Consider the following 26,497-nt stretch of genomic DNA (forward strand, 5'->3'; position numbering starts at 1 on the left):
GTGGTGCTGGGGGATTGAACCGTGGTCCCTGTGCTTTGCTAAGCTTGTTCTAAGTAGGTGCTTTAGACCACTGAGCCATCTCACCAGCCCCTGTTTGTTTGTTTTTGAGACGAGGTCTTACTGTGTAGCTCAGGCTGCCTTGGACACTTATACAGTCCAGGCTGGCCTTGGCTCAAGGACATCATCCTGCTTCAGCCTACCAACTGCTGGGTTTACAGGTGTGCACCACACCCAGCTTTTGTCATCTTATACTGACTTTGTTCCTGACAGCTTTGCCTTCTGCTTAGTTTCCTCTGCTGTGACTCTAGCTCCCCCTGCGAGACTCCCAGAGCGTGAGCCCTTCTTGCTCTTAGTGTCCCACAGGAAGCTTTTTTGTTCTTTTTAGTTGTTTTCCTTTCTTCTCACTTACTGGGTTCATTCAAAAGAGTGTCTTCAAGCTCACAGATTTTTTCTTCTGTGTACTTATGTACTGTTTAGCACTAGATCCTATTTATTTCATTCACAGAACTTTTTAGCTGCAAGCTTTCAGTTCTTTTTATATCTACCACTGTTGAATTTCTTTTTCAGTTCATGAATTATTTTCCCAATATCATGAGTTGTTTTTCTGTTCTCCTATGTCTCAGTGAGGTTGTTTGAGATCATTATTGTGAATTCCCTTTTAGGCATTTCATAAATAAATTTCTTTAAGTCTGTTACCAGAGCCTCCCTCTGTCCCCTGGCAGTGGCCCGTTTCTTTTGTCCTTGCATTGGTATCTGTGCATTCCCGTCATCTCCTCCAGTTACTTGGCGGATTTTCCCTGTACGGAGAGCCCTGCTCTGGGGGTGGATGTTGGGGTGTGTGGGCTTTGGTTCAAGATGAATGCAGCAGTATGGTCCCACAGGTTCTTCAGCTGTACCTCCATTGCTGGCATCCGTGGCAGCATCAGTGGCCTTGGCTGTGGTATTGGGGACTGCAGAGTTGTCTCATGGCTCCATGGGCCAGGACTGCCGCTTCCTGGCAGTTGTGCTGAGGACATGGCAGGCTTTCTGGCAGTGGGGGCAGTGTCTGGCTAGTTGTTGTGCTGGACTCTGGCTTGGGGGTTGCTCAGGGCCATCCTGGGCCGTGACAGCCTCGCCAGCAGACAGGCCCACTGCCCACATGGCTCTAGGGATGCAGGGCTGCCTGCCTTATGATGACCTTCTGCTGCCACCGCCACCAACCTTTCCCTCCTCGTGTAATGTAGTTTCCTTCCCTGGCTGCTTTTTAAGATTTTCTTTTTCTCTCTTGTTGTTAGGAATTAGATTTTTGTGTACCCTGTCCTTTTGAGTGGGATTTAACTTAGATGTAGTTTTCATCAGATTTGGAACATTTTCTTCCTTATGTTTTCAATGGAAGTGTTTTCTGCCTTTGCCTTGCTTTCTCCTAAGGCTTCACCACTTCAGTCTCGCTTAGATTTTCATTTCTGTTGGCATGTCTTTGAAATCAATGATCAATACTTCTTTTTCTTTTTTTTTTTTCCAGAACCAGGGATTGAACTCAGGCCCTTGAGCTTGCCAGGAAAGCGCTTATTCTACTGAGCCATCTTCCTGGCCCCTAATCGATACTTCTTGAGCTTTTAGTCTGTCATCATATATTCACTGTGTTTTCGATGTCTAAAAATTTCTTTTCTGTTTTATTTTGTTTTGTGGGACAGGAGATTAAACTCAGGTGTTGCACTACGTTTCCCAGGCCTTTTCATTTTTTTCTTTTTTGCCAGGATCTCATTAAGTTGCCTGGCTGGCTTGAACTTGAGATCCTTCTGCGTTAGTCTCCCAGGTAGCTGGGATTGCTAGTGTGTGCCACCACGCCCAGCTAGAACTTCCATTCTAATATTCTGCTTCTTTTCTTGTTAGCCTCATAGTTACTTTTATATCTTTGAGTGTGTTTATGATTTTTACAAGAGCTCTTTCAAGGCTCTTATCTGCCATCTCCGTAGTCACAGTTATTTCAGGGTCTCTTTCTGTTGATTGGTTTTTCTCTTGATTATGGATCATTTTCCTGCATCTTTAGTACTTCAGAGTTTTTGAGTGGATACAGCCACTGTGAGTGTTTGTTGTTGCTGGACTTTTGTTCTCCGACATAATTAAGTAACTTCAAGGTCATCTGGGCCCTGCAGGAGCCTGCCCCTGAGCTTTGCTGGGAGGCCTCAGCTCCTCACTCCAGGGCTGAGCTGGCCCCCTCCAGGCTGAGCGTCTCCTTGGCACTGCCTCTGGCTTTGTGTGGCTCCCCACTGTCAGCTTTGCTGCTTTCTGTGTTTTCCCCCAGCCTCAGGTTTCCATGGCACACTTCAGGTCAATGCTCAGCATAGACCTGAGGGGTCCGTGTCCACAAAGGACAGCCACCTCAGTCTCTGGGAATCCACTGTGTGACCTGTCTGTTGGCCCTGCTGCAGAGTAATTTGTACCCCACTCCTGCCCTGCAGTTTGGAAACTGGCTGCAGGCAGCTTGGGGCCACCACTTCAGTGCGCTGGGACTCCAGCCCTGTGTCCCAGGTGGTCCAGGTCCTCCGGTACTTTTTTCCCAGATTGCTGTGCTTATGGTGGGAAGTCCATCCCCATAGCCATGAGTCTTCCTGGGCAGAAACAGAAGCATTCCAAATAGTAACTTTCAGACAGTGAGAGTGGAGCCAGTCTTCAGGTGCTTTTGGAGTGTTAGCCAAACTACTCTTTTTCATGCCTAGATTTTTAAGCAGTGGTGGTCTCAATTCATAACTATTATCCATGACTGACATTTGCTTAATTCTTTGCCCAAATGGATCAAGTTACTACAGCCTCATGGTTTTGTTTGTACAAAAGGCCCTAGTAATAATCCCTTTGCTGGCACTTTTTCCGGCACAAATATATATATATATAATATATATATATATTTGGTACAAGGTCTGACTACACAGCTCAGACTTGTCAGCCTCCCCAGCACTGGGATCATAGGCATGGGCCACCAGGGCAGGGCCGGTGCAGGGTCAGCACAACATTAGGAGATCAAACCCAGGTCTTTGTGTTTGCCAGGCAGGCACTTAGACTGCTGAGCTATCTGGCTGGCCCTCTTTCTTTTATTTGATACAGGGTCTCGCTACAAAGTTCAGACTTCTAATGATCCTCCTGTCTCAGTCTCCCCAGCGCTAGGATTACAGGCATACACCACCATGCCTGGTTTTGGAGCTGGTATGGCATGCCTGGGGTTCTAGGACTGGCACAGCATGCAGTACCAGGGATCGAACTCAGATCCTTGCACTTGCCAGTCAGATGCTTAGGCTGCTGAGCTATCTCCCCAGCCCTTCTCTTTCTTTCTTGATCAGAAAAAAAGATAAGGTTTCACTATGCAGTCCAGGCTTCTCTTGAACTCACTTTGTAGTGCAGACTGGCCTCAAACTCAGTGATCATCCTGCTTCAACCTCCCAAGTTGAAGCTGGGATTACAAGGTCTCACTATATAGCCAGGGTTGGCCTCAAACTCCAGGTGATTCTCCTGCCTCAGCCTCACAAGTGCTGAGGTAAGGAAGATGGCTCAGTAGAATAAAGAACTTACCTGGCAAGTGCAAGGGCCTGAGTTCAATCCCTGGTTCTGCCAAAAAAAAAAAAAAGATTATGACTCAAAATTATAGGGGCCAGGGAGATGGCTCAGTAGAAAAAGTGTTTCCCTGACAAGCGCAAGGGACAGGGGTTCCACAGAAAAAAAAAGACTACTAAGTGCTGGGATGACAGGCATGGGCCACCATGCCCAGCCTGTGTAAATATATGCTTACTGTGTGAGGCAATGAAGTCAAGCTGCTTAGCACACTGTAACTTTATCTGCCTGTCCTTTTTGTAGCAAGACTTTAGACATTTGCTCCCTTACTTATTTTGAAATATGCAGCACATCATTATCAACTGTCATGACCATACTGTGCAATAATCTTAGACCTCATTTCTCCTCTCTTGATCAGACTTCCATAGTTATAATATGCCACATGTATATTTTTCAAAAATTTTAAGGCAGCAATAAGATACTGTCAAAGAATTTCTGAAAGAAGACTAGAAGGCCATATAATACTTGGAGTTTTTTGTATTTTTGCAAGGAGTGAAATCTTAGAGAATTGGGACCATAGCTGATGATTCTTTTGTAATTCCTCTCCCTAACGCCTGCAGTCAATTCTTGTCTAAGTGGGACTGTGATCCCGAGTGGGTCCATTTGCTCTTGGCTGAATCCATGCCAGTACCCAACAGGTTCAAACCAGGACTTCCCTATATTGCTGGAAGGAGATAGAAAATGGGTTTTGGGGCCAGGGAGATGCCTGGCAAGCACAAGGTCTTGAGTTCAATCCCCAGTACCACAAAAAAAAAAAAAGAAAAGGATAATGGGTTTTGCCATTTCCCAGAATAACTAAGGGTGACAAAGGGACTCAGATGTCACAGTAACCACGTAATCCTCCCGGGAGTCCGTACAAATTGTTTGGGGATTCTCTGTTCTTCTGAACACCATCTTTTAAATTCCTTCAGTGTGATTCTGTGTAATTAGATCAGCTTCACAACAAGCAGCAGAGTAAAGGACAGGCATTTCTTTTGGAGGTAGAGTTTTGTTACGCAGGCCTGGTTGGCCTTGAGCTCATTATATACCCCACACTGGCCTCAAACTTGTGAGGATCCTCCTGCCTCAGCCTCTGGACTGCTGGGATTACAGGCATGTGCCACTGAGCCCAATAAGGACAGATTGATCCTAATGAAATCCAAAAGGTCTTTCCAGCTTTAATTCTGAGGCCAAATTAGGTGACTTTCTCTAATCCAGTTGGCAAGTCCCCATTGACCAGCACCTCTTCACTCTGTATGTGTTCATAAGGTTTCCATCTGTGGTTCACCCTCATGACCCAAGAATGTGTACCCGTAAAGTACTGTGGCCACTGAAAACTTCCACAAGATGGGACTTTGAACGTGAAAAGTGTTTTGTGCTACTGTATGGTAGATTTGCAACCATGATATGATAATTCCAGCAGCCAGAAAAATACGAGGTGAATGATTGCATGAATCATAATGTGTGGGATTTATTTTCCCTCCCTCCTTAAATAGCACAGTGCTTCGCCCTTCCTCAGGATAGTTCTATTCCTTATTCCTTTTCCTCTGTCACAGGGAGTCCAGTGGTAAATTGGGATTAACAGGTGCGTGGAGCATTAGCCTCTTAGCTGAGTCTTAGCTTCTGAACAACAATGAGTAGGGAGGGGCGCTTTGCTTTTTTTTTTAAATAGTCCAGCAGGAAGTTGGGCCCTGAAGAGCATTGTAATCCGCCTTATCACGGGAGCCTGTGTTGTGTAACAGAAACTGTAGCTTGTCTCTGCCTGTCTCGAAGCATTGCTTCTGGGGGAAAGTAAACTCACTGGAATATTTGTGAAATTCAATTAAAATGCTTTCCCAGGCACTCTGAGTTTCATGCATGCTGGAACAATTGATTGCAGCCTGTGGTCTTCTAAGGAACACTAAGCTTGTGATGGCTCTATTGTAATGAAGGATGCTGTTGCTGTTGTCCTGTGTGTCACAGAAGGCTACCCCCACCACGTCCCTTTAGCAGCCTGGGTGCCTGCTTGAGCTGTTTATTTACTTGACAGTGGCTTTTCTTCATTGTGTGCCAGGCTTTCGGTCACAAAAGTGCATTCATTCACTCTAGTGTGGTGTGTTGAAACTTTTAAATGGAAAGGGCTCTCCTGAACAAAGGAAGCCTTTTCTTCCCCTTCCGTGTCTCAGCGCTCTCTGCTACGTCTTGGCTTCTCCCTCAGCAGAACCTCCACTGGGGATGACAAAAGGTGCAATTGTGCAAGGAGATGGCTGGGAGATAACACGGAGCTCCACATGCGTGGGCTGCCTGCCTGGACGGTGCTGCTGCTGTGTCTGTGGCGGTTGTATCTCTGGCATCACAGCCAGCCGCACACACCTTTACTACAACCTTTCCTCCAAGAGTGGGAGCCCCTCTCCACCCTGCAACCGTAGGCGAGCTCCTCCAAGGAATTTGTCCTGTTCTTCTTGTTTAAAGGCTCCTGTTCCCAGTGGCATGGATCTGACCTTACTCCTGAACTCTGGGCAGTGGCGGCGGGACACAGAGGCGTTTAGCACCCTGTTTTCCTTTCCACACCACCCAGGAGTTTCGTTCCACCCACCTCTGCCCCAACCCAAGACAGAGTCACAGGCAGGGCCCAGAGCTGCTGAGCTGGGCGGCTCCGTCATCCATTGGCTGAGCCCTGATTCCCAGCCCTGGTGCACAGCTTTGCATTGCATTCATTTACTTATTTTTTTTTGAAGATTGTCTCCTCCTGCTCTTCCTGCTTCTGCTGCTGCTGCTGCTGCTGCTGCTGCTGCTGCTGCTGCTGCTGCTGCTGCTGCTGCTGCTGCTGCTGCTCCTCCTCCTCCTCCTCCTCCTCCTCCACTACCACTACCACCACCACCACCACCACCGCTTCCTGTCTCTGCCTCTTCTGCTGCTTCATCTTTCACGCAAGAGCTCTGAAGACCATGCTGATCTGAAGTTCTGTTTACTTCTGTCAAAAGCTTTCAGTTCATCTGGCTGAGTAAGCCAAAAACTGAAAATCCTGTGTCTTTGGAGACATTGTATCTGCTAGGCAGCCAGATCCCTGGACAAGCAAGATGTGGGGCCTAGACACTCATCTGCCCTCTGTACAGTTTATTCTGCTGGGGACTCAGAGACAGGAACTCCACTTCAGTCTTTTCAGCCACAGCTTTATTTCCAACCTTCAGACCAGTTTCTAAGCAGATGCTATGTAGTATACACATGATTCAGCCACAGTCCTTTGCCATGTTTCTAAGATGTCTCAAGAATTAGTCCTTTTGAGCTGGGCATGGTGCCGCATTGCCTGTAATCCTGGTACTCTAGGAGACTGAGGCAGGAGGATCGCAAATTAGAACCCAACCTGGGCAGTTTAGCAACTTAGTGAGACCCTGTCTCAAAATAAAAGTGAAAAGGTCCTGGGGGTGTCATTCAGTAAAGGCTCTCAGTTCAGTCCAAGTCCTGGGGTGGGGAAAATTTCATCATCCTCAGCAAGAAGTGACATAGAGGAAGCTGGAGATCCGTTCTGAAGCACAGCAGCACCTTTCTCAATGTTGATAAACAACTCTCCAGTCTTTGAGTGACTTAAAAAGATGCCCCACTGGTTTGGCCAAACCCACCGAGTGGCTTGGTGCCCTGGTGACTCATGTTGCCTCAGAGCAGTGTCGCACCCCTCATGAACCAGGGAGAAGAAAGGGCACCACCCAACCTGTTAGTCCCCTCATCAGCGCTCTCAGAGGAGGAGCCTCCTTCAGCTGTTTCCTAGGCCTGTGCGCCCCCACCCTGTTGTTTTCGCACACACCAACCCCACCCCCATCCTGAGTAACCCTCGGTATTGCTGTGTGATTTGTGTTAGAGTGATGAAGCCCGAATGAGGCAGGAGGCTGAGGGTTTCCATCCAGTCCCCGGCTTATCCTCTGCCTGCCTGCCTGCCTCCCTCCTTCCCTTCCTCCTTTTCCTGAGGGTCTCTACCAGGTGAGAGCAAACCTATAGTGACTGATCCTTCCCAGCACCATTCAGCAGAAAGATGGCTCCTAAAAACAACGCTGTGTCTTCATCCACCTTACTCACTGGGTCTGGCACCATGTGACCTCTGGCTCTTCCTCAGAGTCAAAATGACCATGAAAGGGAAACTTTCAGATCCATTCAAGATATCGAGGCAGCTAGGCCAGCACAGTATATGCTAACTCAGGAAAGAGGACTCCAGAGCTGCTGCAGAAAGGGCAAGTTTCCCACACCATGGGATGAATGTGTGGGAATCAAAGAGGAGTTTGAGAGGGGTTCATGGCAGTGTGTCTTACAGTAACATGTTTTTTAATGTAAGCAGTCACTGGGCTCAGGGTATAACTCAGTGGCACAGCGCCTGCCTGCCAGGTACAAGGTCCTGAGTTTGATTCCCAGTGCAAAAAAGACCCTACTATATTTGTGGTCACACCTTATGTATCAACATGTGTAGCTCTCTCCTGTCCTTGATGCACATTTGGGGAGCTTACTGTTGGGGGCTTATACAAGTAGTGCTGTGGAAACTCTGTGTAGCACCTGGCTTTCCACAGTGTGTGCAGATTCTTGTCAGAGTACGGAGCTTTGTTGTGGAATATCACTCGCTGAGCATGCTCAGGTCCTATCAACAGATCCGTGGTGCCGTAGAATAGCCAGGACCAGTGCTAACAGGTCATCCAGTAACAGTTCTGAGATGCTGTGAGCCGTCTATTGATCCTGCTCCTGCCGAGCAGCTTCCTGTGTTGCACACCAGTTGGTTTTGCACATTTCCCTCTACATTGTAAACTCCTTGGAGGGTCTGTTTCATTCAGTTTTTTGTTTTGTTTTGTTTTTGCGGAACTGGGGATTGAACTCAGGCCCTTGCGCTTGCCAGGGAAGCGCTTATTCTACTGAGCCATCCCCCGACCTCTTCATTCAGTCTTATCTCACCCTCTTTCCCAGAATACCTCACATAGAATAGGCTCTGTGCCTAATATTTCACATGGCTGGATGGATAAAGGAGCAGAATCACGTGTGGTATTGACATGAGAACCGTTCGTGCGTTGCAGAAATAGAAAGCACATGGGCAAAGAACAGCAGAGGATCTTAAAGGACTGGACAGAATGTATTAGCATTTACCCAGAAAAAAAGATTTTTTTCTGAACCTCATAAAAGAATTGTGTATGAAGGAGTTTTGTGTGAAATTAAGTATGGATTTGCAACCACTAGACATAGATCCTGGTCTTACCTCAAGTAGAAGCATGTGAATATCACATCCCAGGGGGCTGCACACAGGAGAAAGGGGTGAGCAGCTAGTGTATGTTAGAGCCATTTAGGCAGTGCTGTGACTCCCAAGTCTCCACTCAGTCCCTCAGCTGACCTTTCAGAGCCAGGGTGACACTTTCATTCTATACACCATGAGTAGAGCCAGCAAGAATTTTCAGAGACAAACATCTTTAGTGGCTTTTTAATTTAGTCTCATTGCTTTTTAAAATAAGTAAATTAAGCCCCGTGTGGTGGTGTGCGCCTGTAATCCCAGCCTTCAGGAGGCTGAGGCAGGAGGGCTGACCTAGGCTATACATGAGACCCCATCTCCAAAGAAAGTTTGCTTAAGTTAAAATAGTAAAGATTGGTGGGTGTTTCCTTCCTCATATTTCCCTCACAAAGATTATTCAATAATGTATGATGTTAAAATCAGGACTACTCCAATAACCTCCTTTGGTTTCAGTCTTGGCCTGACTACGAGGAGATCTATAAACACACCATTGAAATCGCCACATTTTTGGACTTACCCCGATTTCCGGACATCACCAAAGACTGCTTCCTCCACCCCAACATCCTGTGCGTGAAGTACCTGCTGGAAGCCAACCTCCCTGGTGAGTGTGTGGGCTGCTCAGTGAAGAGCTGCCACCAGCAGGGCTGTGATGAGCAGGGACGGAAGCTTTTTCCCATCACAGACTACTGGCACCCCTAGAAGTGCCGCATAGCAGCATGAAACTTCATTTCGGCATCCTTTCTGAAAAGGATTCAGGCCTTTCAAAGTGGAGTCCATTTAAAATGCCCAAGTATAGTGGCACACACTTGCCACATCAGCACCTAGGAGGCTGAGGCAGGAGGATTGCCATGAGTTCAAGGCCAGCCTGGGCGACATAGGGAGTTTGTTTCTTAAACGCACACCCCTGCCCTGCAGTGCTTAAGCAGTCTGCCAAAATAGAACTCATTCATCTGTGTAACCTATTAAAACAGAGTGAAAAAAAAAATGCTTCCAGGGACACTGTTCAGAAATATTCTGCTTGGCATGGGAGATTTCTGCTTGAGAGAGGCTGTGATTTTTATAGCAGTTTTGCTGAGGAGGAGTGGAGTAGCAGCTCTCAACGTTGCTATGACCAGCTTTGTAAAAAGTAGTGTTGGGTAAGGTATTATTGCAACTGTGTAACCAATTCTGACTTGAATAAATCCTAGAAGCCATTAACATTTTTGTCCCTTGATGACATCTGTGGCTTCCAGTACCTGAAAGGAAAGGAGATCAAAGCCTGCTCCTATCCTGGTGCACAGTGGAAGACAGCAGCCCCGGCTGTGGAAGAGCCTTGCCCTGCCTGCCCCCAGCGTGGCAGGACGGTCACCCTGCTGGCACCCTCCCTGAGCTTCTTGCTAGACTGGGAATGTGAGTGGGGCAGGCTTTTATTCTTAAGGGAAAACACAAATGTGGGATAGCTATGTTGTGGCTGACGCAGCATCAAAATGCAATTTAATGTCTTTTTCTTTGTTTTTGCCATTGTGTTGTGAGACAAGGGTCTCACCTGTTACATCCACAGATCCTGAACTCTTGAGCTCAAGTGATCCTCCTGCCTCAGCTGCCAGGGTAGCTGGGACTCTAGGCCTACAGCACCATGATGCCCTTGAATATTTTAAGTAGGAATGCAGATGTGAAAATTAAATATACAAGATTATGTGTTAACTATAAATGTAAATTAAAAACGTGGCAATATATGTACGAATATAAATGACATATTTTCATATACAAGAACAAAAATAAACTTTCAAGAAGTCACTTATAGAGCCAAGGAGTATGTATCCCTCGTTGAGACTTTAGGAGCCTCTATTTGATTAGGATTTCAGAATTTAGGGGCCGGGGAGATAGCTTGGTAGTCTAGGAGTCTGCCTGGCAAGCACAAGGACCCAGGTATTATCTCCAGTACCGCATGCCGTGCCAGCCCTTCACCGAGCTGGCCACCACAGTCCCCACTGGGGAGGCTGAGACAAGAGGATACTACAAGTCTGAGCTGCATAGTAAGACCCTGTACCAAATAAGTGAATGAATGAATGAATGAATGAATGAATGATTAAAAGAAAAAAAATTTTTAAAGATTCCAGAATTTGGAAGATCTTTTTCTGCATTTTCATTTGATGATAAGTCAAAATTGCTGTTTTTCTTTTCTTTCTTTCTTTCTTTTTTTTTTTTTTTTTTTTTTTTTTTTTTTTTTTTTTTTTTTTGGTCTTTTTGAGACAGGGTCTCGTTATGCAGTTCAGGCTGGCCTTGAGTTCACTTTGTAGCCCAGGCTGGTCTTGAACTCACAATGATTCTCCTGCCTCAGCCTCCTGAGTTCTGGGATCACAGGTGTGTGCCACCATGCCCAACTGCATTCTTTTTTGTTTTTGTTTTTATTTATTTGTGCGTGTGTGTGTGTGTGTGTGTGTGTGTGTGTTGTACTGGAGATCAAACCCAGGGCCTCACAGTGAACTACATCCCAGCCCTTTGTTATTTATTTTTTCTTTCTTTTATTATTTATTTGTGGTTATTTTTAAAAAATCTTTTATATATATATTTATTTGGTCTCACTACACAGTTTGGACTCCATGATCCTCCTAGCTCAGCCTCCCCAGCTCTGGAATGATAGGCATGCACCACCATGCCCAGTCTGAGTGGCCATCAGGCTCTGGGCTGGCACAGCATGCAGTACTGGGCATCAAACTTGGGACATTTTGCTTGGCAGGCAGGCACTTAGACCTGACTGTAGCAGGTCTAACATGACTGTAGCTACCGGGAATCAGAAGTAAATGCACTGAAATACTAAAGTGGCCCTTTCAAGCCAGAAGCTTTGGAGACGCCTATCTCCCCAGCCCAATTTTTGGTTTTTTGAGACAGGGTCTTGCTGTGAAGTCCAGGCTCACCTTGAACTTGCTTATATAGACCACATTACCCTCGAACTCATGGTGATCCTCCTACTTCAGCCTCCTACATGCTGGGATCATAGGTGTGTGCCACCATCCCAGTTTATTTTTTTATTTCCAATCAAGGCTCACTGGTTTGTCCAAGATGGGCTCAAACTTGCAGTCTTTCTGCCTCAGCCTGCCACAGTGCTGGGATTATGGCTGTGAGCCACCATGCCCAAGTGTACTGTATAGCTCTTAAGAGTTACTTAAGGGACTGAAAATGTTTTATGTTATAAAAATAAAGTGAAACAAGCCAGATTACAAAATAACATGACTGTAGCTACAGGGAATCAGAAGTACATGCACTGAAATATTAAAGTGGCCCTTTCAAGCCAGGGGCTTTGGAGAGGCCTAGTAATGGGGGCCTTGCCAAGACTCAGCCTCTACGTTTCTCATACAGACAGCACCTTGAGGTTCCAGCAGATCCTACAGATCCTAGAGAAGCATCAGGTCTTTTTTCCCCAGAACTAAGGCTTGTACCCAAGGAGTGCAGAGCTACACCCCTGACTCCCCACTTTTAAATTTTATTTTGAGACAGTCTCACTAGGTTACCCATGCTGGCCTTGAGCTGTCCTGCCTCAGCCTTCTGGGTAGCTGGGGTTTCAGGTACATGCCCTTTGTGTGGCCTCTTATCTTATAGATACACATACTGTTGTAGTCTAGTTTGCCGAAGAATTTAATTCACATTTGACTGTTTCATTCTTCAACAGATGAAATGCATGGGTTAACCTACCAAGTGACGGAGATGACCGGGATGGGAGAGGTGGCTTCCCTGACGTTTGACCCAGTCGCTAAAGCTGCAAAAACTGTGAAGTATGACGTGCAAGCTGTTGCGCTCATTGTGGTGGTCTTGAAACTGCTCTTCCTATTGGACGACAACTTAGAATGGTGAGAGTATCTCCAGTTTGTGGCAAATAACACTTTATCCTGCCGTTCTGAGTATGTAGGGGGGTTTGTTTGTTTTGAGACAGGATCCCATTATGCAGTTCAGTATGGCCTTGAGCTCACTGTGTAGCGCAGCCTGACCTTAAACTCACAGGGATCCTGTCTCAGCCTCGTGACACCAAGCCTGGCGAGAATGGTTTATATAATATCTTCCTCCAGCTTCAATCATTGTTTCTCCAAAAAGACTTGGTATCCATGTCAAATACTGATTCGTACTTTTCTCTCAGAAGAATTCAGAATATAACTGTCAGCCAGGTGTGGTACACATACCTGTGATCCCAGCAGCCAGGAGAATGGGCAGGAACATTGCTGCAGGTTCAAGGCCAGCCTGGACCACACATGGGGGAACCACAAAGTGAGACCCCCATCTCAAAAGAAAAAAGAAGACAAAATTCAGCTGTCACATGTGTGATTTCTAAATAAGTCAATTCAATTATTGCTATCCCTAGGTCTTTGTCTGACCTTGCTGAAGTCAATAATGAAAAGAACAAAACAGGTACTTAATTTTTTATCTCTCAATTCAAAGGGACGGTAAGTGATGCAGTAAGCACAGGGTGGGAATTCGAGTAATACACATGCACACGTGTGTGTGTACACTGCACCTGTCCCAGGGTTATCAGTTACCACAGCCACCTGCCTACGAGGTGGGTAGCAGTGACTCCTGCCGTGTGGGCCTCAGTCTTTTTTATTTTATTTTAGGGAAGGGGCTACAGGGTGTTCAGGGTCTCACTACTAGATCAGACTCGTAGGGATCCCCCTGTTTATAGCCTCCCAAGAGCTGGGATTACACATACATGCCTCCATGCTTTTTCAATCCATCTCAGTGTACCCCGGGGACGGGACCAGCACAGCAGTCCTGGGGATCAAACCCCCAGCTCCTGAGCCCGCTTGTAGGCGCTTTAATCCACTGAGCTATTTGGCTGGCCCTAGGCCTCAGTCTTGGCTCGTGCTGTCCCTCTGCTTTTCCTTACTCCATCGCAAGGGCTCAAGGCCAGAATGAGCTACATGGTGAGTTCAGGGCTGGCCTGAACTACCTATCAAGGGCCTGTCTCAAAAAAACAAAACAACAGAAAAAGAATACCTAGCATGTAGATTAGGGAGATAGCTCAGCAGTCTAAGCACCTGCTTGGTAAATGCAAGGACCCATGTTCAATCCCTGGTGCCTCATGCTGTGCCAGCCTGAGAATTCCTGGCACACTGTGCTGGTCCCCAAACTGGGCATGGTGTGCACATCTGTAATCCCAGTGCTGGGGAGGCTGAGAGAAGGAAGGGGATCACTACGAGTCTGAGCTGTGCAATGAGACCTTATACCAAATACATAAAAGATTTTTTAAAAAAGAAAGAAAGAATATCTGGCATGTAACAAGTGCTTTATTTTATTTTTATGTATTTAGGACAGGGCGTACAGGGTCCACAGGGTCTCACTACTTAGATCGCACTCGTAGTGATTCTCCTGTTTTCAGCCTCCCAAGAGCTGGGATTATAGGCGCTCGCCACCACACCAGTCTCAGTCACCATCTCAGCGCATCCCAGGGGCAGGGCCAGCATGCATGCCGAGGATTGAACTAGGCCACTCTGCGTAAGCAGGCACGTTAGTCTGCTGAGCTATCAGGCCGGCCCATAACAAGTGCTTTAGAAGTGATGAACAGAGTGGGAATCTCTAGAGGGAAGAACTACATCTCACTTGTTATTTTTTTAATTTGTATTTATCATCTGACAATAACTGGGCTACGAACAACTCTATGAGGTTTGGCAAACATTTGATTTTTTTTTTTTAAATGAGATCTTACTATGTAGTTCAGACTGGCCTTGAACTTACTGCGATCCTCCTGTCTCAGCCTCCCGGGTGTTGGGATTACATGGCTTCTCCACCACGCCCAGCTAATATTCAAGTTCTTAAATTCAGACCCACTCTCTTTCTGTTCTTGTTAGTATAATTTATGCCACGGCTTTTAGGAGCTCGAAGAACGACATCTTAGTGCTCTTTCCAGAAGCTGTGCAGAGTGGCCCTGCCCTCTGAGCGCTGCCTGAGGCATCTGTGCAGTAGCATACACTGGCTCGCTCCTTGGAGGCCCCTTGAGGTGCCGACGACGGTGCTCACAGGCCACTTAGACGCATGATGAAGGGAGCGCTCTGCCTCCCCTTTAGGCCTCAGGTCCCTGCTTGCAGAGACCTGTGCCCTCTGCAGGGCGGGGCCTGTTGTCCCCTCGTGGTCCTGGCTGCCTGGAAGGGAGGTCGGGACCTAGCGAGGGCGCACACAGCCCTCTCAGCCCCGCAGGCACCCTTGACGCCTTGGGCACTTCCACTCCTCTGTGGCCAGTGGGCTTCCAGGCTGGTAGGTGCAGGTGGTGGGTCTGCTGATGAGTTGAAAAGATTTTTAGCTGGACTTTGAAGCAGCCATCTTCACTAGAAGATTATTATTTCATACCTGCTTCCCCCAGTTCTCGTCACTCTAACTGCCCCGTCTGGAACACGGCTGCCCAGTGCCATCTGTTTTCCTATTGATCTCTAGACAGCCATAGTTTAAGTAAGACTAGAGGGGCCGGGGAGATGGCTCAGTGGAATAAGCGCTTCCCTGGCAAGTGCAAGGGTCTGAGTTCAATCCCCGGTTTCGCAAAAAAAAAAAAATAGCTTGAAAAATATGGGAGTAAGTAAGACTGGAAAAGATGGGCTGGGACCCGGGGCCCCAGGAAGGCTAGATCCAGGGCTCAGAGCTGAGGTTCGCACACATATTAGTCGCATGTCCCTCAGTGCAGGCGTTGGCAGGCCTGTAGGCCTCCCGGTGGGTGCCACACCTGTGTGGCAGGTAGCAGGTTTGGGGAAAGGTGCAGAGTATGTCCCTGCTGTCCAGGAGTTATGTACGTGTAGGAGAGAGAGGCAGGAAGAGGGGAGATGGCAGTGAAAAGGCAGATAAGGGCGGGAGCTGTGTGTTCTATTGTGTCCCTGGATGGAGGCCTGAAGTGCCATTACCAGTGGGCGGCTCACCGTTTCCCCAGTAACCTCGAGCCCTGTTTCTTCCAGAGAAGCCATGGTTCAGTTTCAGAAAGTGGTACTGCGTCATGAAAAAGACTCTTGAGGAGAAGAAACAGGAGTGGGAGGAAGCTCGAGCCAAGTATGTTATCTCTTCTTCAGTGGTGCTGGGAAGCACCAGGGCGCCCCTCCTCTGAGCTGCACCCCACCCCTTTTTGTTTTTTATTTTTATTTATTTATTTATGGCAGAAACAGGGATTGAACTCAGGCCCTTGCGCTTGCCAGGGAAGCGCTTATCCCACTGAGCTATCTCTCCGGCCGTTTTTTATTTTGAGACAGGGTCTTGCTAAGTTGCTCAGGCTATGGGGCCAGGGAGATGGCTCAGTAGAATAAGCACTTGCCTGGCAAGCACAAGGGCCTGAGTTCAATCCCCAGTTCCGCAAAAAAAAAAAAAAAAAAAGTTGCTCGGGCTGGGCTTGGACTTGCAACCTTCCGGCCTCAGCATCCCAGAGTCCTGGGATGGCAGGCCTGCAGCGCCACACCCACTTCTCTTCGCATTTCTTAGGTTCACCTACTTTATTTCCATGTCATTTGAAAGTGGAAGTCTATCAGCATTGTGACTTTGTCTTAAAAGCAGTCACCCTCTACATAGCATTTTTCTGTAGGTGTGGGGTCTAGAACCCAGTGTACCATACATGCCAGACAAGCTTTTCCCTGTGGAGCAACACCCTGTGAGTCCTATCCAGCCTAAACCACAGAGACCGTTTCAAGAGGGAAAAACCCACAGTGAAATATCTCAGAATAGCTTTAAAAAACCCAAACCTGGCCATTCTGCATGTGGTGACAGGGCGGTGCAGCCATGGCAGTGTCTCCCAAAGTCACACACGCGCAGGGCCACACCCAGGGCCATCCACTCTCTACCCTTTACCCAAGTGTGGGGAGCTGATGTCCACACGAGAATCCATGTGAGACACTGAGAGCAGCCGCAGCACCAACTGCCTGCTGGCAGCAGCCAGGCATCCCGCAGCAGAGAGCGGGAACCAGCTGCATGACAGCATGCTGTGCAGTGCCCCGGGCCATGAGAAAGAGCCAGGGTGGGCACGTGTAACCTGTGCGCTGCCAAGTGAGAGTGAAAGGGTGAAACGCAGCATAGTTCCACTTCAACAGAAGAGGTGAACTTCTGTGGCAGGGGTGTGCAGACCAGGTGAACTCCTAGCACTCTGGAGGCTGAGGCAGGAGGATCCCTGGAGTTTGAGACCAGCCTGGGCTGTATAATGAGTTCAAAGCCAGACTGAACAATACTCCAAGATTTATCTCAAAAAAGTCCTCCTCCTCCAAAAAAGAGAGCACTGTTGTCTCAGTTGCAGACCAACGTGTCTGCGTGGCAGTTTACACATGGTCACTAGACCCAGACACTGCAGTAGTGTACACCTCCCCCAGGCCTGAGTGCAGGAGTGCTTGCAGGTGACCCCAGAATTGCAGCAACTCTTAGTCTCTGCCTGTGGGGGCTCTGCGAGCCAGGTCAGTCCAGTGTTGCCCCCTCGGCCAGTGACCATCCCCAGCCAGCTGCATCCTGCTCGATGGACTCCCAGGCATTGAGCTGGGGAGCCTGGCTCTCACTCTCCTTTCTATGCGTGAACCTGGCTGGAAGTGCCAGGACTTAGCCCTGGTGAAGGGCAGAGGCAGAGAGGGACAGCTGTTTCTCAGGTGGCTTCACTTGGAGCAGAAGCAGCAGGCGAGCTCTGCAGAGAGAAACCACATCCACTGAGACAGGCTTGAACTCTGCTTCTCCTGCCTCAGCCTCCTGACCGCTGGGATGACAGCGATGCCCCACCACACCCAGCTGCCCTTTCCACTCAGTGTGGTATAATCAGTAGCACACCCGCCCCTCACCATTTCCCACTTGGAGCCCCTGACCTGTGCAGTGAACCCCGAGCCCACACTGTCCACTGCATCGGCATAGGCACAGCCTCTGGACATGGTGCAGAGTGTGTTGGGTGCACCCAGTTCCTCCTGCTCCAGCTGACCTCCTGCCTTTCACAGGTTCATGTGGAAGAGCGAAAAGCCACTCTACCACTCCCACATTGACAAGCCTGTGGCGTACAAGAGAAGGGGTGAGTTGAGGCTTCCGGTAAGCAGGTGGCAGGGACGCTGTCCAAGAGCTACATAGATTGGGCTGAGGCTCCAGAGCCCAAGGCAGCTCTGTACTTCTGAAAATGTTCTGGAGTGCAAAGCACGACAGCCTCTGCAAGAAATCTCACAGAATCTGTTAGCTCAGAGATTGTCGTCGCTCATAGCTGCCCTGAGGTTCCCAACAAAGTGTAAAATGCCAGACTTCCCAGGCTGCACGAACTGTTGAGGGGCTTGCTCCTAGACTGCACTTTTATTTTCTTGGTCAGTACTGGGGGCTGAGCCCTGGGCCTTCACTGCAAGTCTTATCTCCAGGCCTTAAATATATATCTATAGATAGATAGATAGATAGATAGATAGATAGATAGATAGATAGATAGATAGATAGATATTTTTTTTCTTTTTCTTTTTGAGACAGGATCTTGTGGAGTTGCTCAAGGTAGCCTTGAACTTGCAAGCCACCTGCCTCAGCTTCCCAGAGTGCTGAGATGACATCTGTACCACCCTTACCTCTTTTTATTTTTATTCATTTATTTATTTATTTATTTAGTACAGAGTCTCGCTATGCTGCTTGGACTTGTAGTGATCTTCCTGTCTCAGCCTCCCCAGCACTGAGATTACGGGCATGCACCACCATGCCCGGTTTCGGTAGCTGGCATGACACTCCAGGGGTTCTGGGGCAGGCACTGCATGTGGTACTGGGGATCCAACCTGGATCCTTGTGCTTGCGAGGCAGGTGCTTAGACCGCCAAGCTATCTCCCCAGCCCCTCTTAGCTCTTTGTAAATTTTGATCAAGTATACATAAAATTTACCGTTTTAATCATTTTTATGAGACTGACACGCTACCTACTGCGCTAACGGGGCACCTCCATTTTAATCATTTTTAAATGCATGGTTCTTTGCCCTTACACAGTTTCTATCTTGCTGATGCTATCCTCATTCACTGCTGTAACATCTTTTATCAAAACTAAGAAGCCAGCATACCTGTGCCACTGCCAAGGACACTGCAGGCTGGCCTGGATGTAACACAGCCTACTCTTTCGCTTTTCCTTACCTTTTCTTCCATCTCCAGAAGTGGTGGTGAGTCTCCAGAAACAGTTCAGTGCCCTGGCCGGTCCAACACTGACTGTTGCAAAGAAAAGCCCTTCAAGTTTCCAGCTCAGCTGGGCCGAAGGTGACCCTAACCGAACCTGTTTCCACAACCACAGCCTCCGGGGTGTCCTCCTAGAGAAAGGCCAGGCGCTGCTGACCAAGAACTCCTTATACTGGCTGAGTACACAGAAGTTCTGCAGGAGGTAGGTGATTTGTGATTTGTGGTGGTTTTGGGTTTGAGCCAGGGTCAGGCTGTGTAGCCCAGTCTGGCCTCAAACTCATGGCGATCCTCCCGCCTCAGCCACCAATGCTGAGATTGCAGGCGTGCACCACCATGCGGTGTCCAGCACATTGCTGAGTTACCATAGGAAGATAACTTGCTCCCTTGCCTTCCTCTTCAGCTACTGCAAGCATGTGACCACTTATGAAGAATCCAATTTTTCTCTGAGCTATCAGTTTCTCCTAAACCTTTTCTCCTTCCTACTGAGAATAAAGCCCGCCTTCCTCCATGATGAAGTGAGCTTAATTGAAAAGAAACTTTTTAAGAAGAAATACAATGAAACCAAGAAGAACTCAAGATTCAGGAAAGGGAGAAGATAGTGAAAAAAGGAAATAGACACTGTTGAAAAAATTTTGTGCAAATGACAGTAATGTGGAATTATGGAAAATACAATTTCATATATATATATATATATAAACTGAACATCCTTGTGTAAAAATGTATATTGTAAAACAGGTGAACTTTGCATTTTTTAAAGTGATATATATTCTTTGAAAAAATTAAAACAATAATAAATTATATAAATCCAGGAATTTGTGTTTGTTATATTTATATGGGTGTGGGTTTTGGGTTTCTGAGACAGGGTCTTGCTATGTAGTTCAGGTTGGTCATGAATTTGTGGCGATCCTCCTACCTTGGCCTGCTAGGCATTGGAATCAGGCCTGCACCGCTGTGCCCCTCTGCTTTCACTGTGTTTCTGTTTGGCTGCAGTTTTTTAAGCAGGTCTCACTATATCCGCGGTGATCCTCCTGCCTCAGCCGCCCAAGGCCAGGGATCATAGGCATGCACCACTGCAGCCAGCGACAGCCACTCCTGACACCAGAGTGGACCAGGGTAGCCCCAGGATCTGGCTCCTGGTAGCCAGGCACCTATAAAGTACCTGCTGACCTTGTCATCCAGCCCTCCACAGAGCCACCGAGAGAAAAAGAATAGTGCCAGTTCTACACAGAAAGACACACTGCTGGCCGGGGAGATGGCTCAGTAGAATAAGTGCTTGTCTGGCAAAGCACAAGGGCCTGAGTTCAATCCCTGGTTCCGAAAAAAAAAAAAAAGACACACTGCTCACAGGAGAGGAGGAGCAGAGAGCAGAGGCTGAGGCAGGAGGATCATTGCAAGTGTAAGAGGGCCTGCTCTGCATGGTGAGTTCAAGGCAAATGCCCTGTGAATTATTATGCACTACACATAGTTAATAGTGTGGATTTTTATCTTGAGTAAGTAGCTGGCAACTTTTGACTGAAAGCTGAGTGAATGTGCACAGTGCCCGATCTCGCAAGGTGTCCCTCTGCCACTTCAGTGAGTGCAGTGCTCGGGGAAGAGCTCACAAAGACAGTTTTGTTGACTTCATAAATTAAGAACCTGCTATTTCAGCTCACTTGGCCTTTTGCCCTTCTAAACAATCAGCCAGGGTTTCATGGATATTTGGCTTGGACGAGGTGACTGCAGGCTCCCAGAGGAATTTTGAAGCCGAATACCACTTAATGCAATGGCTTTTCTCACCACGTCCTCACTGATTACACCCAATGATTTGGTCCAGCATGACCTAAAATGAAAGAGGCAGCCCGGGACCAAGCTTGCTGGGACTGCACAGCTTCCTGTCCTCACCCCCAGATATTCCTGATGTGCCAACCCTTTGGAAGGAAACAAGCGGGTGACTGATGAAGCCACGGCTGTGGTCACCCTCAGGTAAGCAACAGCAGCTTCCTACATTTTCTAGTTTTTTCTGTCAAACAGTGTTCATAGATTTTTCACACATGCCTGATGATCCTAGCATCCTAGGAGGCTGAGGCAGGAAAGCCACAAATTAAAGCCTTGTCTGGGCAATGTGGCCAAAGTTGCCTCAGAATTTAAAGAACAAGGGACTGGGGAGATGGCTCAGTGGAATAAGTGCTTCCTTGGCAAGCACAAGGGCCTGAGTTCAATCCCTGGTTCCAAAAAAAATTTTTTTTTAAATCTCCAAAAGGTGTCTGCCAGGCTCAGGGACCCGCACTAGGGTTCGCAGCCACCTAGGTGATGCTTTCACGGTAGTCGCCCAGCACCGCCTCACCCAACCAGTGTAGTTGGGCGGGGCCTGGTGTCACGTGCTGCCCTGGCCGGTGACGTCACCGCTCCCTAAGTGACCTGAGCCTCTGTAGTTTCACTTCCAGAGTATCTCCAGCGCATCCTTTATTTTCTCTTCTTCCTTCCTTTTTTCTCTTAGCTACTGGAGATTAAACCCAAGGCCTTCTCCCTGTGCTAATTCCCCATCCCCTTCTTTATTTATTTTTTTGTTTTTGTTTTTTAGAAAGGGTCTGGGCTTGTTTTATGCTGTGGCATCTGAAATTGAACTCAGGACCCACACCTTGTGCTTACTAAGCAGGGGCTTGTGCCCCTGAGCTATATCCCTGGGCTGGGCTTGAACTTGTGATCCTCCTGTCTCAGCCTCTCTGAGTGCTGGGATGGCGGGTGTGAGCCACCATCGCCAGCGTGTGCACGTCCTATGGCCGAGGTCCACACCTAGCCTTTGGGGCGGAGGGTGCCCCAAGGCTTCCACCAGACCCCTGTACCCAATGCAGGCCTCACTAGTTAATGAAGAGATTCAGCTGTCTCTTTCAAATGTCGCTTTTTAATTAAATTGAAATACTTTTAAGACAAGGGAAAAATTGAGGCTCACTTTTGTCGCGGGAAGCTACATGATGGCCTACCATGTGCAAAGCCCTGTGTTCAATCCCCAGCACCACAAGACAATTCATCATCATCATCAACCTAAGGGGAAGCTCACCTACAACTTCAGCATTCTAGGCTGAAGCAGAATTGCAAGTTGAAACGCAGCCTGAGTGACTTATCAAGACCCTGTCTCAAAACAAAACAAAAGAAAGCAAAAAGACGCAAAGGGCTGGGAATGTAGCTCAGGGCAAAGCCAGCATTCAGCGTCCAGCATCTGTCTGGGGCCTGCAGCGTGCAGCGCCGTCCCCTCCCCCACACAACCCACAGTCTGGTCCCTGCACTTCACAAGGGAGGACCCTGAGACTTGGAGAGCCAGCGGTCGCCCAGGGTCACCAGAAAGCCTCAGAGCCAGTCTACAGGCTTCTCCGACTCACAGCACTGCCCTGCAAAACTCTCAATCCCAGTTGCTGGCAGCTGAAAGTCCCAGGACCCCAGTTTGCTCATGCTGGCATTTGTGACAAGAGAAAATCCTCACCAACCCCCACCTCCACCCCAAACCTGTTCTTCCTCTGTATTCCCTGCCTCTCCCCTCGATGACACCACCCTCCTTCTGATCACCCCATCTATAAATCTCCAACACCCTCCCTCCCCATCACCCCAACCGTTCATCAGTCTCTGCTTGGACACTTCAGCTGGCGCCTCCCGCCCACATAGTGACTGCCCAGCTCAAGCCCTCTCACCTCTCTCCCAGGATTGCAACACCTTTCTCCTCTCCAGGCAGTTATCATTCCTCAGCCAGTTATTTTCCAAAAATAGCTTTAATAACACTCTGGGGCTGCACGTCCTCTGATGGCTCCTTGTTGTCTACAGGCCCAGTGGCTGGGTCTGGGAGGTCACCAGAGTATGTCTCTGTCTACACAGCCACTGTTCCTATCTCAGTAAGCTGCAGCAGCTCACACTGAGGCCTCCCTGGCTAGTCATTGCTGTCAACAAGAACGCTCTTTTCTGTCGCTCTGTGCAGAGGACACACATCTCTCCTTCCAGAGCTCCCCACCCTGTCATGCTGCATGAGACATCTTCAAAGGGCCCCAGCTCTCTGGATGGAGCAACTTTAGGCAGAAAGATATGCGCACAGGAGTCCACCCTGGCCCAGGGGGTCTGGGAGACTGTAGCTCAGGGACTTGAGTGCTTTTGAGAAACCCAGTGTTGCCAGAGACCACAAGACAGAGGTGTGTATCTGGGACATTCTACACATCTCCTGCCAAAATGAGTTTTAGCCAGGCCAGGTATGCACACCTGTAATCTCAGCACTCTGGGAGGATGAGACAAGAGGATGGAAAGTTGGAGCCCAACCTGCACTATTTAGCAAGACTCTCGTCTCAGAATTTTAAAAGGGGGCTGGGGTTGCAGCTTAGTGTGAAGGCCCAGGGGTTCAACCCCCAGTCCCACAAAATGAGCCAATAAAGGAAGTGAGCTGTGGTTGATCATTCACCTCCCGAGGCTCCTCAGAAACCTTCCAGGTTCTGCTTCCACTTTGTTTCCCATCTGCTGACCCCACACTGGCCCCAGAGCAGAGTAAGCCCGAGTTTTACGAGGCTTTAAGGAGCTTTGATGGGAAAGATTAAAGGGGATCTAGGCAGGTGAGGCTCGGCGGGTGCCCGATCCCACGGCGCGCAGCTGCGGTTGTAGCACGCGCGCTTGCTGCGGACCGAGCACGCGCCTGCCCGGCCACCCCCGCCGCCCGCCCGCTCTGCTCCGGGAACCTCCCGGGGCACCGAGACGGCTCCCGCCCACAGCGGCTCCCTGCTGCTGCTTATCGCCAGATTCTCTGGATTTTTCCCTTTTCCCCTTCCCAATCCCTGCTCTTCTTTTTTCTAATTATCCCCAAGAGGAGTAACTCAAAATCCAAAATAGTGGAATTGATCCTATCATGGTTGAGAAAAGACAGACAAAAAAAAACCAACCAAAAGTGCAAAAATACTTGAGTAGCTGAGGGGTGGCGGTGGCGGGGTGGAAGCTGACCGTCCCAGCGCTCTTGAAGGCCAGACCACCCTGGGTCACTCCGTGAGGCTCCAAGTAAAAAATAAAAAGGACTGGGGTAGGGGCCGGGGAGATGGCTCAGTAGGATAAGCGCTTGACTGGCAAACTCAAGAATCTGAGTTCAATCCCCGGTTCTGCAAAAAAAAAAAAAGGACTGGGGTTGTAGCTCAGTGCAGAGGCCCTGAAATCAATCCCCACAATCACAGAAATACACACACACACACACACACACACACACACACGCAAAATTACAGTACTAGGATTTCAAGTAAAGGAAATTGTGAGCTGCAAGAAATTGCCATTAAAAACTAGGTAATGAGGGGCTGGGGAGATGGCTCAGTGGAATAAGCGCTTCCCTGGCAAACGCAAAGGCCACAGTTCAATCCCCAGTTCCATCAAAACCAAACAACAACAACAACAACAAAAAAAAAAAAACTAGATAATGAAATGTCAATTTTGGGGAGGTGACTGAGCCCCTCTTTACTTGGCCCCATCTAGAAAATGAGCTGAGGCCAGGGGTGGTGGCACATGCCTATCATCCCAGCACTTACGCGGCTGAGGCAGGAGGATCACCATGAGCTTAAAACCAGCCTGGGTTACAAAGTGAGATCTTGTCAAAACAAAACAAAAATAAATAAATAAATAAATAAATAACAGCTGACCTCTTGCCATTGAGTAGCAAAGATGTCTGACTACAGTGGCCTACACTGGAGTCTAGCAGAGGAACACGGGCCCGGGAGCCACGAGGCTCTGTCCGCCCCATCTCAGGGGTACTCCTGGGGTGGCAGTGGCTGGCCCTGTCAGTCATAGGAAGCAAGGCTTAGGGAGGTTCAGGCCAGAGTGCCTAAGCCCAATGCTTCCTGGGCACTGTGTTGCAACCACAGGGCCTTCACTGGAATGACTGATGACAGTGAAGCCATCAGACAAGCACGCCAGGTATCTAGGTCCTCCCAGGTGCCAGCAGACTGCAACGCCCAACTCCAATAGTTTCTCCTGCTGCTGTCCATTCACAGACGAGCAGGCTGGGGCCCTGGCTGCTTGGATCACTTTGGGTTAAAGCCCAGGGAGCTGGTGAGATTCATCTGAGACTCCAGCACCCCAGCAGGGGCAGGGGCAGGAGCAAAACCTCAAGCAAGCATGTTCACAACAGTGAGACCGAGGACACTGGGAATTTGATATACAAGCCAGGCGTGGTAGCGCACGCCTGTGATCCCAGTGCTCAGTATTCAGGAAGCTGAGGCAGGAGGATTGCCTCGAGTTTAAGGCTAGCCTGCACTACATAGCGAGACCCTGTCTCAGAAATTTTAAAAGGTCTTTTTTTCATTACTAAGGCCTGGGTTAGTTTTTGTTTAAGAAAAATGTTCCAAACAATGCCAGGCACATAACTGGAACTCAATAAATACTAAATTTCCATCTGTCTATCATTCCTAAGTTTATGATACATAGAGTACAGCTGTATGTTGCATTTTTAAACACCCATCATCTGGCACAGACAGATGTTGCAGAGGTCAGCAGATGTCACCACTACTTAGGGGAATACTGACAGTGAACTTCCTCTGGCAGTGTTTTGTCATCCAAGGGATCACATAAGGGCTTTTCCCCCCTTTGTGAAACAGGGTCTCATTATGTAGCCCAGCCTGGTCTTAAACTCACAGCAATCCCCTGCCTCAGCCTCCTGAGTGCTGGGGTCACAGGCATGCACCCCCACATGCTCAGCCATAGGTATTATTACCTAGAGTCCACAGATGAGCAACCTGAGGCATAGAGCCTCCGTGACTTTCCTGAGGGCAAGGTGGAATTCCCCAACTGCTTCCTCCCATGTCCTATTTCTCCAGATTGCACTTTCTTGGCACTATCCAAAAGTGGTGACACAATTGTGTGGTGGCCTGGGTGGGACAGAAGGCTGGATGTCAGGGCATGGCAGCTCCACTGTGATTGAGACAGGGTCTCACTGGGTAGCCCAGGCTGGCTTTGAGCTCACTGTGATCCTACTGCCTCAGCCTCCTGAGTCCTGGGATCACAAGTGTGCACCACGACACCTGGCGACGTTGGCATGCAAAGAAGATGTAGACAAGGACAACTGGACAGAGTGGGCCTATAATTCAGGACATGTCCAGGGGACACTGCACCAGGCGCACAGAGTGCTGGGACTTCTAATAGGACAGACTTTGGAGGCAGATGGAGGAGGACCTGGAATGCTCGCTGAGGAGTTGGGAACCCACGCTGTCATGGCAGCGGTCTTTGGGCCTGTTAACATGGGTGCTGCAGGGACCAGATGGCCTTTTCCACCATTTTCTCCACTAAGGCCAGCAGAGAAGGACTCTCCTGATATGGCCTTGCTGTTAAGGAACAGAGTGTGTGCAAGAGCTGGGTCTGTAACTCCATCTGCCATCTGCCCTGACCAGGTACCACACTAGGTACCTGAGGACCTTGTCATCTTCCTTGAGAGAGGGGCCCCAAGTTAGTGTCCTATGGAAAATCCTGTGCCGTGGGATGCTACTTAGATTCTCCTTCTTTCAAACTACCTGCCTGGACACAGTAGTGTGTGCCAGAGTCCCAGTGACTGGAAAGCTGAGGCAGGTGGATCGCCTGAGCCCAGGAGTTGGAGGCCAGCCTGGGATATCTAGGGAGACCCTGAATCACAGATCAGAATTAAAACTAAC

General features: G+C 48.6%; 1 protein-coding gene across 1 annotated transcript in view; it reads left to right on the forward strand.

The window, feature by feature from the left end:
• The window catches only part of Taf1b (TATA-box binding protein associated factor, RNA polymerase I subunit B), a 36,981-nt gene extending 17,420 nt beyond the window's left edge, over positions 1 to 19,561 (forward strand). Inside the window, exons 9-15 of the mRNA XM_023702424.1 lie at positions 9,248 to 9,395; positions 12,444 to 12,621; positions 13,128 to 13,174; positions 15,700 to 15,790; positions 17,692 to 17,762; positions 18,852 to 19,074; positions 19,273 to 19,561. Of these exons, the coding sequence (XP_023558192.1) occupies positions 9,248 to 9,395; positions 12,444 to 12,621; positions 13,128 to 13,174; positions 15,700 to 15,790; positions 17,692 to 17,762; positions 18,852 to 19,074; positions 19,273 to 19,471 (957 nt within the window). The 3' untranslated portion in view covers positions 19,472 to 19,561. The remainder of the gene's footprint in view (positions 1 to 9,247; positions 9,396 to 12,443; positions 12,622 to 13,127; positions 13,175 to 15,699; positions 15,791 to 17,691; positions 17,763 to 18,851; positions 19,075 to 19,272) is intronic.
• The last annotated feature ends 6,936 nt before the right edge of the window (positions 19,562 to 26,497 follow it).

Source organism: Octodon degus, unplaced genomic scaffold (genome assembly GCF_000260255.1).
Source record: "Octodon degus isolate 3935 unplaced genomic scaffold, OctDeg1.0 scaffold00151, whole genome shotgun sequence".
Taxonomy (NCBI): domain Eukaryota; kingdom Metazoa; phylum Chordata; class Mammalia; order Rodentia; family Octodontidae; genus Octodon; species Octodon degus.